We start from the raw sequence: 10,063 nt of genomic DNA on the forward strand, positions 1-10,063 counted from the left end.
GGGGGGGGGGGGTCCCTTCTCCTTTTCGCACTTATATATATGTTGGAAGACCTCCCTCTTGAGAAACATCAAATCAAAGGGTCTCTCTCCTGCATAACTCAACACTCTTCAGGTCTAATTGACCTACGTGTTTAGGCTCCTAATTAGGCGGTCTCTAATCTTTGGTCTAACTTGTCTAAGAGAATTAGACTCGTAACTAGACGAGAAGCACCACTAGGATCTCTCTCTCTCTCTCTCTCTCTCTCTCTCTCTCTCTCTCTCTCTCTCTCTAGTTTTCTCGCAGTTCTTCTTCCTGGACATCGAAGCTTTGTCGGACTACTACTACGGAACGCGTGGATACCTCGGAGGGGTTTTCTACTTCGACTCTCGTCTCGGAGAACAATTCTCGCAGCCGGGAGGTGCAACCTATCTGCGGGAATCGACGGGATCATTAAGCTACACCGACTCGTCACTGCTTCCGCTACTCTGCACCGTCGGTGAGTTTGATCGTTACCGTCATCTTCATAGTGTTCCTGGGTGTGATCATGTAGCATTTTTTTTGTTGCGTAGCATGTTCTCCTACAACGATGTCGAGTAAGTCCAGTCTCGGGAAAGCACCCAGGATAACATAAACTTCAAGACGACACCCTTAGGGGGGAAAGCAATGCGAGATCGATGTTGTCCTTTGACCTTGCACGTCAAGGTCTAGGCCTTGACCCAAAGATGTGACCCGAGAGCTAAGGAGGTTGAAGAGCCCCACGACGACCCCCAGGAGGAAAGCAACGTTTGCAGACACCGCACCGTCGACTTTTGCCCGAGCAAATTTTCCTCCACACCCCACGCTACCAAACGAATGTGGGAAGACCTACAAACACCACCAGCCCGCAAACCCACCGGCACAAACACTTCCTGAGCGGTGAGTGCACCACCACCACGTAGGAACCACCAATCTCATCGCCGGCACAACCGACGGGCCAGATCTTACTCCTCTGGACACAGTCACGAATGTGGCACCTTCTAGCCCGCCGATCGACCGGGTGAGGCAGCCGTCACACCGGCCAGAGTCACCAAAGATGAGCCACCCTCCACACTAGCCAACGCCGCCGACATCTCACCACCCGGACGCCCGCACAAGAACAGCCGCAACCACGCCTAGAACCGCGGTGGAGGGATGCCCCGCCGCCGCCATCCTCCCCCTACCCGTTGCCTGGCGGTGATCTGACGGTGGCAGGGAGGCGGCGGCAGCGGCCTAACCCTAGATAGGTTTCAAGAGAGAGATGAGTTTCCCTCGTACCCCTGTCCATGGCTTGTTGTAATCAGACTTCATTCTTTGTTTTAATTTGAACTCGTTGATTTAAAAAGTTGTTGGATTTTAATGTTCAAAAGTAAACAAACAACTGAATTATATTGATGTGAAATTGATGTTAGAATAGTGTTTATGTGCACATACATAGAAGAAATAGGGGTGAAAAAATTGTAAATGTTCAGGTTTGTGGAATCTGACTTTGCGCACCGCATTTGCAACCTCCAAAAAGAAATTATATGCAGTGCGGCTTCAAAACTGTCTTTGAGGGTGCCGTTCCAGGGAATCTGATACAGAGTTGCTCCAACATTGAAATGGATTAATCAATCGTGGAGGAATTACGGGGAACATGGCCAGAACATAGTGATGGTGGTCGCCGCAGAAGTCTCCCCCTCCGTGGTGACATAGGCTTGCACCAATCGAACCACGTCAGGCGGTCACCATGCCCTTACCATATACGCATGCCCGAGCTCTTCTATATAAACGCGGATGTACGCCAGTCGACTACAACACAGAACGAGATCGAGATCCGTTCGAGAAAGGTGGCCGGGAAAAATGGATCAGAGGATGATCATCGTGTGCTCGGTCGTCGGCTCCCTCGGGGTGCTGAGTGCCATCCTGGGGTTCTCAGCCGAAGGCACGAAGCTCACCGTAAGCTGGCTAGCTCCATCGATCTATCCTTGCGTACTTGGATCCTTGGTGTATCTCTCCGTGTTGATATGCAGTCTGTCTCTGTCGCAGATTTCGGACTTGTACGTGGGTGGAGGGGTGTGCCTGTACCCGCAGAACCCGGCGCTGGGGCTCGGGGTCTGCGCCGCCATCTTCCTCATCGTGGCCCAGATCGTCTTCGCGGTCGTCGGCGGCTGCTGCGGCTGCTGCAAGTCCCGCGCCATCCCCTCCGAGGCCAACCGGATCATCGGCGTCGTCTGCGCCGTCTCCTCATGGTGAGTGATCCATCAATGAACAAATCATCAAGCAAGTGCTCGCTAGCCGGACCACCGCTGACTAAAAACGTGCATGCTGGTGCAGGATCTCGGCGATGATCGCCTTCGGCCTGCTGGCGGAGGGCGCTGCGTGGAACTCCACCGGGACGCGGTACTCGTCAGTGTACGGGTATTGCTACGTCCTTAAGGACGGCATCTTCGCCGGCGGCGCCGTGCTCACGCTGGTCGCCACGGCCCTCGGGGTCACCTCCTACATCATGCTCCGCAAGCAGCCTGCCGCCGCCGCCGCCACCTCTGCCGTGCCCAAGGCAGGCGAGCAGATGCCGGCGGGCGGCGCCGGGATCGCGATGGGGCAGCCGCAGTTCCCGCAGCAGGCTTCTCCACAGGGGCAGGGGTACGGGCAGGCGCCGCCGAGCTACCCGCAGTACTCGCCGTCGCCTCAGGGACAGCCGGGGTACGGCCAAGCGCCGAACGCGCAGTTCCCTCCTGCCGCTTCTGTTCCATACGGCCAGGCGCCGAACCCGCACTACCCCCCTCCTCCGGCACAAGGCTATGGATCCAACCAGCAGCAGCAGCAGTTCCCACCTCCTCCGGCGCAAGGCTACGGGGTGCACGCGCAGAACCAGCAGTACCCTCCTCCTCCTGCCGCTCATGGCTACGGTGCGCACGCGCCGAACCAGCAGTTTCCCCCTGCATCTCCTCCTCCTGCCCATGGCTATGGACCGCACACGCCCCCTACAGGACACGAACAGGTGTAACGCGCGCTGTCAACCATGCTTTTTTTTTTTCAAAAAAAAAAAAGATATAGCCCCGACCTCTGCATCGGGACAATGCATTCAGTTGTCTGATCAACCATGCATCTGCCGTGCTACATTTCATGATTTCGATTTTTTTTTTCCAAATGTAACATGTGTATCTCTTGTCACTCTACCTCTAAAGGAGGGCCCCGTATTCTTGTGTTACTTTACTTGTAGAGGATCAGCAAAGCTTGTTTACTGCAATACCGCTCTACGTTTGCAGTAAAGATTTCTCGTTTAATCTTTAGAGGAGAGCAAGCAACGCAGCAATTAATTACTTGCTTATTGTCCTTGTTTACTAAATATGAATCGGAGGGATCATGCTTTGAAAAGAGACCGCTTCTCCTCCTTTCGAGTTGTAGCCGACGACTTTGACGACTCTGCATCTCAACTATCGATGGCAATGCAAGTGTGCAACTACCCGGATTCATGGCACGACGCTGAGCGAAATGTTAGAAAGTCGAAGCACCTTGGACGCGTTTGGTTCACATCTCTGTTTTAGGGCATTTTGCATATTTGTTCGAGTTAGGACTGGTAGGACAAATGCATGCTAAAACCAACATCTACATGTAGTTTGGTTGCCTGCATTAGGCTTCATGCACGAGGGAAGCAACCAGTCAACATACTGTTTGGTTGTCTGCGTCGCTGTTGTTAGACAAACAACATGTTATTTGGTTACAAACGGCTAAAAATATGATCATCACTTCTCACTAGTGATGACCTTACCCCACTGAACATTGTCTTGTCCTAACTAGGAAACAAATGACAGTTTATCCTAGCTATTAGCAAATGACAATAGAAATTATTAAGAGCCAACATGGCTGAATAGGGAAAGTTCAATGATGCTGATTAGGTGGAAGTTCACCCCCTTCATATTCCTCTTCTTTTGCTGTTGATGTGTTGCTTCCACTTCTTCGCTTCTGCTGCTGCCTCTCTCTTCTTCCTCTTGTTCTTCGGCTTCAGATACTTGTCTGATCTCTGTTATCCCACATTTTCTAAGCCCACTTCAACCTTTTGTTCTTCCACGCTTCGTTGTCGAACACCTCCACACCATGGCCGGAGCTGAACACCTCATCAGGAGTCACATCTTCCTCCTCCGGCACAAGTTCATCAACACCCCATTGCAGGATCCAGTTATGCAGAATGCAACATGCAAGAACAAGCTTAGCCTGGGTAGGGTAAGGATGGAATGGCTTTCGATCCAGGATCTTGAACCTGTTCTTCAGAGCTCTAAATGCCCTCTCAACCGTTACTCTAAGGCTGAAGTGTCTGAGATTGAACAGCTCCTGTGGAGTCCTAGGACAGTTTCTACCAGAGAACCCGTTCAGATGGTACCTGGTTTTCCTGAAGGGTGGAAGAACACCTAGCCGACATGCATAGACATCATCTCCTAGGTAGAACTTGCCTTAGGGAATGTTGATGCCATCATGGCGACTCATGCTGCCACTGAGAATGTTAGCATCATGTGCTGATCCTTCCCAGCCAGCCAGCACATATGTGAACTTCAGATCGAACTCAACAATAGCTAGCACATTCTGACTTGTATAGTGCTTCCTCCCTCTAGCTATATACTGCAACTTGTGACCTCGACACTTTGGCAGTGACATGAGTACCATCTATTGCTCCAATGCAATCCTGGAATGGCATTACAATATGCTATTAGTGCTCACCCTGAAGTATGGCTACAGAAGAACAATAACAACATATCAAGGCATGAACTACATACTGTCAGTGCTCACCTTGAAATATGGATACCATCTTGGGCTTGTGCGATTTTTGATAGGAGTCCAGTCGGTTGGTGACCTGACCATCTCTCCTATGAGCTCCCCAATAGCATACAACACTTTCTCAAAGTACCTGGAGATGTTCTCCATTGATCTCCTAAAGGTGTTGTGTATAACCCTAAACCTCTGGTTATGACCAACAATATGAAGGAACACGGCCACTTGCTCTTCCACAGTGATGTGGATGCTATCTTCTAGCAGCCCCCTGCTTCTAAACGTTTGCACAAGCCTGGCGAAATGTACTCTTCTCATTCGAAGCATCCACGGAGCCTCTGTGTCATTGTAGTTGTAAATGTAGTTCAGATTTGCTATCCTCTCCTGATCCCGGATTAACATCGGACCATACCGGATGAGAGGTTTCGCATTCCGACGGACATCTCTGTTATGGACCAACAGGATCCAGGCCTGAACCACAGCTACCAGCGATGCTGCCTAAACTAGAAGCTTTGTTCGTTCATCCACAACCTAAGCGACATAAATGATGCAGTCAGTGATGGCGATATCGAACCTTAACGGTCCTATCGAAGGACCTAACACATAAAAGAGGAGGAGGAAAGGGTTGCTTACCAGCTTCGAGGTCCGGGGAGACATGGCGGAGACGAGGATGGCCGGACGGAGTCGAAGAAGAAAGGGAGAAGCAGCTGCCGCTGAAGGGAGTGATGATGCCGCCACTTGCCGCTGTAGGGGAGTGTCACAGCTGCAGATCTGAGTCACCGCCGTCGTCGGTGCTAATAACAGAGGAGGGCTGGTCCTACAGCTAGGGGTGAGCGAATAAATGGGGCGGTGAGGGTATATTTGATGCCATCCCGCCTCGGCCTATTTTCCCCTCCTGCCATCTCCGACTGCATCCCTCCTGCACCGTGCCATACACCATGTCTTCATTTTTCGCTTCACTCCGCCTGGTTTGCTAGAAACACCCGATTCGAGCGTTCCCAGCGAGTCAGGCTCTGTAGTGCTTTAAGTTTTGTGTCGATATGAGTCAGGCCGGCTTTCTGGCAACCAAACGGCCCAAAAACATCCCGCGCGGGCTTGGTTGGGCTGTATGCAGCCTACCAAACGCGTCCCTTATTACTCGTTCATCTTGTTTTTCGCTTGTGCCTTCTATTCTAGTCTGGCACCAGCAGTCAAGTTGGTGGACGTGTAGAGGTGTGTCTTCGACGGATCTATCTTTGGTGAATTTATTTGGATCTCGTCGTTGTTCGTCTACGTTCATATGTTGGTGGGTTGGATCCTTCCGATCTACGTTATTCTTCATCGGCGCGCGACGGTTGCTGTTCTAGTGCGCTGGTCCTATGAGGCCTTAGCATGACGACTTCCCGACTGCCTACTACAATAAGTTGTGCGCTACTCCGGTGATGGAGGGGAGATGACGGTGACGATGCCTTCGACTCGCATTAGTGCTTATAGTCATTGTTAGGTGGTCTATGAATCTGGTTGTAGTTTTTATTATTGTATTGTCATGATTGAAAATGAATAGTTCGAAGATTTTCTCGCAAAAGAAAACTAGGGGTTCAACGGCACTTGTTACTACGAACTTGTTTTCATATGGAAGATAAGCTATATTTGGATTTGGCTCAGTACATAAATACAAAAAAACTCAAAGACCCGTAAATAAATGGCAAGTTGAAGTGTATTTTTTTCTGATATTACTAGTGAAGGTAGTCTGAGATCACTTCATATAGTGGGTTTTCTCGGACGTGATGAAATTTTGCAAGCTCTTAAAACATTTGTCAAAGTTTTCCATATTTTTTTAGATTTTTTTGAACATTTTTAAATGTTTTTTGAGTTATAGTTCATCCCGAGCTCATTTGAGCTCGGGTGTAGAAAGGGACTTTTGAATTTTCTCACAACTCTTAGTGATTGGTACGAGAAGAGACAGAGAATACCTGTTCGTCTTGCCTGGCCGGTCTTGCAGATGAGCGAATGTCTTTGGAAGCGCTCGCTCTTGTGATCCTGCATAGGGAGAGGGCAAATTAGATTTTTAGGAAGCCCTACACGCTACTGCTCACATTCGTCACCATGCATCGTCTACCTTGCAAGTCAGGCAGCGTTGCGTACCGTCACGTCCAACGACATCTAGTTTGATCGGTTTTTTACCAACATCGTCGTCGACAACATCGCCTGGGCTACTTCAGCTTCAAACTAGCAGTACTTGCGCCATGATCTGACCCAATCTCTGTTTATGGTGTTGTTGCATGTGTACTGTATTTGCTATTGTTCATGTTCTTTACTGCATCTAGTATGTCCCACATTTCCTTGCTAATTGTTGGTTTAATCATGATTTATATTCTGGAATTAATCATGAAATTGCCCAATTATCCCCCGCAATTCTTTTTGCCTAATTATCCAACACGAAAGTCAAGACCTATGATACTGTAATGTGCCTATGCCTTAGTGAGCTCTGTCTTTTGTAGGAAAAAAATACAACATGTACGTGCGGCAACTCTTCAGGCTAGGGCTATAATTTGCCAGTACCGAGACGTAACTCGCTCTCGCCTCTGGGCACGAGGTAGTGGGCCAGCCCAGTACTATAACATCTGTGGCTCAACGTTTTCTTCTCTGTTGTTTTTTATTGGTTTTATACATACATTTTTTGAATGGTCCAAAATATTTTTTGAATTACACGAACGTGTTTATATTCCACGAACATTTTTTCAATTTATTAATTTTTTACACTGCATTAACTTTTACAAAAATATGATTTTTAAAATTAGAAATATTTTTTGAAATATATGTATTTATAATATTTCAGAATATTTATTTTGAAAATACTAACAAAAGAAAATAAATAAAGAAAAACAACTAACCTTCATGCAGCTACTTGAGCTGGCCCAGTATTATGGACCAGAAGGTGCCCTTGAGGCAGAACCTCCTTCGGCCTCGCAACTGGTGATAGATAGTCCAAAATCACTAATTAAGGAGTACTCGTTGCAAAGAACACTTCACTTTTCCATGTCGCAACAAGTGGCACGCTGCGTTACTTGTCGCAACCTGAAAGTTTTCCCTTTTTTCGTAGATTCGTTTATTCAAAACGCTTTATCTTTTAAACCGTGCGTCCAAATCTCGAACCGTTTTGACCATTCGATTCCTCGCGTCGAGATCTTAAAAACTAGATCTCATGTTGATAGGTTTTGATGAATTTTTTTTTCACAAAAAAACAGATGAAAAGAACCACGCGAAAAAACCAAACCGGGAGAACGGTTTTTTCCCTCTCCGAAAGAGGCACACCCGTGCCTCTCGCGAAATTACACCCGTGCCTCTCGCAAAATCACACCCGTGCCTCTTGTTGAGTCAAAACCGTGACTCTCGTGGAAAGAAAAAAAAACAGAAAACACGTTTCTTTTTCGTTTCCGAGAGGCACGGCCGTGACTTTCGTGAAAGTACAACCATGCCTCTCGCGGAAGCAAAACCGTGACTCTCACGAAAGAAAAAACAGAAATGTGTATTCTTTTTCCCTTTCTGAGAGGCACGGCCGTGACTCTCGCGAAAGCACAACGTGCCTCTCGCGGAAGCAAAATCGTGACTCTCGCGAAAGAAAAAAAAAGACAGAAAACGCGTTTTGTTTTTCCCTTTCCGAGAGGCACGGCCGTGACTCTCGCGGAAGCACAACCGTGCCTCTCGCGAAAGCAAAACTGTGACTCTCGCGAAAGAAAAAAAATACAGAAAACACGTTCTTTTTTTTCGTTTCTGAAAGGCACGACAGTGACTCTCGCTAAAGCACAAGCGTGCCTCTCGCGGAAAAAAACCATGACTTTCAGAAAAAACACGTTTTTTTCACGCAGATTTTTTTTTGAATTTTTTTAGATCGAAAAGCTAAAGAAGACAGGGAGAAAACCAAAACATCGAACAAACCCGTAAAAAACTGTTTAAAAAACCAAAAACACGTGCGAAAAATTTTAATTTTTTTTTCCGAAAGAAGCGTCCAGAGCGCGACACGTGGCGAATGGCTGAGAACGTGCCAAATAACGTTGATCGATGCAAGGCTTCCGAAGAAGCGCTCATTAACTTGTTGGTCCCTACATAGTCGGTCCCAGCGTTTTGCCTCACTTCTAGCATGACCGAAGGAGGTATTACCTCAGGGGCGCCTCGGGTCGCTATCATTGGGCCGGCTAAGTAGCCTTTTTCATTTTTTACCTCTTGTTTTAGTTTTACTTTCGGTATTTGTACCTGGCGAACATTCGCTATAAGGGGGGTGGCAGGCGAACCATCTTTGCTTACTTGTGAAACGACATCAAACAACGACAGATTTTAGAGGAAAATTGCCTTCATGGGGACAAACTGCCATGTCTTCTCAAGAAAATGCTACCACTCCTCACTTCATCACAACTAAAACAGCCATCGAATCTGCCACCTCCCCTCGCAAACATTCGCCAGTTAGGAGGGTCCTTTACTTTTTCTGTATTCCTTTTCTTTATTTTTTTATATTTTTGAAATGCTCTAAATACATACATTCCAACACTTAATTTAATTATAAATTTTAAAAACATTCACTGAGAATTTGAAAAATGTTAACAATGTGTAAAATTTTGTCAGAGTAATTTAAAATAAATGCTCGTACATTCAAACAAAATGTTAGTAACATTTAAAAAATGTTAATGAAACGTAAAAGGTATTTGCATAATTTTTCAAAATCATACCGTTCAATAAACAAGTATATATATAAAAAATGTTCACATGTTTACCCAATATATTCGTGAAATTTAAAAAATGCTTGTACAATGCAAAAATTGTAGCAATTCAGAAAGGAAAGACTTGATACCATTCAAATAAATGTTCAATGTGTTTCTGAAAAATGTATTGCATGTATATGAAAAAAGGTTCAGTTATGTATATAAATATGTTTGTCATGTATTTGAAAATGTGCAAATATGCATTAAAATATGTTCCACATATATAGAAAAAATGTACAACTTGAATTGAAAAAGTAGGTATGCATTTGCAAAGAGAAAATGAAAGAGAAAAAACTAGCAAGAAAAAGGAAAATAAAGAAAAACTCAAACAAACTGATAGAGAAACACAGTGAAAGGGAAAAAAGAAAAAGAAATGCATGTAAGGTTCTAAAAACCGATCCAAACCGGGCAAAAGAAGCTTCCCAAAACCGACATAACGGGTTGGCCCACTAAAGTGGCCGTGCAGCCAGCGCCAATGACGAGGCAACACTGGGAAGGGACATACTTAAACTTGGGCTGATTAGACGCATAGGAAATGGTGAGACAACCAAAATCTGGGTGGACAATTGGATCCCTAGGCACGTGA

General features: G+C 46.5%; 1 protein-coding gene across 1 annotated transcript; it reads left to right on the forward strand.

Moving 5' to 3' along the window:
• The first annotated feature begins 1,771 nt into the window (after nucleotides 1-1,771).
• On the forward strand, nucleotides 1,772-3,194 carry LOC119353852 (basic salivary proline-rich protein 1-like). The gene is made up of 3 exons (XM_037620548.1): nucleotides 1,772-1,933; nucleotides 2,024-2,226; nucleotides 2,312-3,194. The coding sequence occupies exons 1-3, from the start codon at nucleotides 1,772-1,774 to the stop codon at nucleotides 2,982-2,984; spliced, it is 1,038 nt and encodes a 345-aa protein (XP_037476445.1). The 3' UTR covers nucleotides 2,985-3,194.
• The last annotated feature ends 6,869 nt before the right edge of the window (nucleotides 3,195-10,063 follow it).

Source organism: Triticum dicoccoides, chromosome 1A, assembly GCF_002162155.2.
Source record: "Triticum dicoccoides isolate Atlit2015 ecotype Zavitan chromosome 1A, WEW_v2.0, whole genome shotgun sequence".
NCBI classification, from domain to species: Eukaryota; Viridiplantae; Streptophyta; class Magnoliopsida; order Poales; family Poaceae; genus Triticum; species Triticum dicoccoides.

Bases quoted from the DNA above. Each gene is read 5' to 3' on its own strand.
- LOC119353852 (XM_037620548.1), top strand. From the start codon at position 1,772: ATGTACGCCAGTCGACTACAACACAGAACGAGATCGAGATCCGTTCGA. The intron at 1,934-2,023 runs GTAAGCTGGCTA...TCTCTGTCGCAG, and splicing joins CCGAAGGCACGAAGCTCACC to ATTTCGGACTTGTACGTGGG. The intron at 2,227-2,311 runs GTGAGTGATCCA...ATGCTGGTGCAG, and splicing joins GTCTGCGCCGTCTCCTCATG to GATCTCGGCGATGATCGCCT.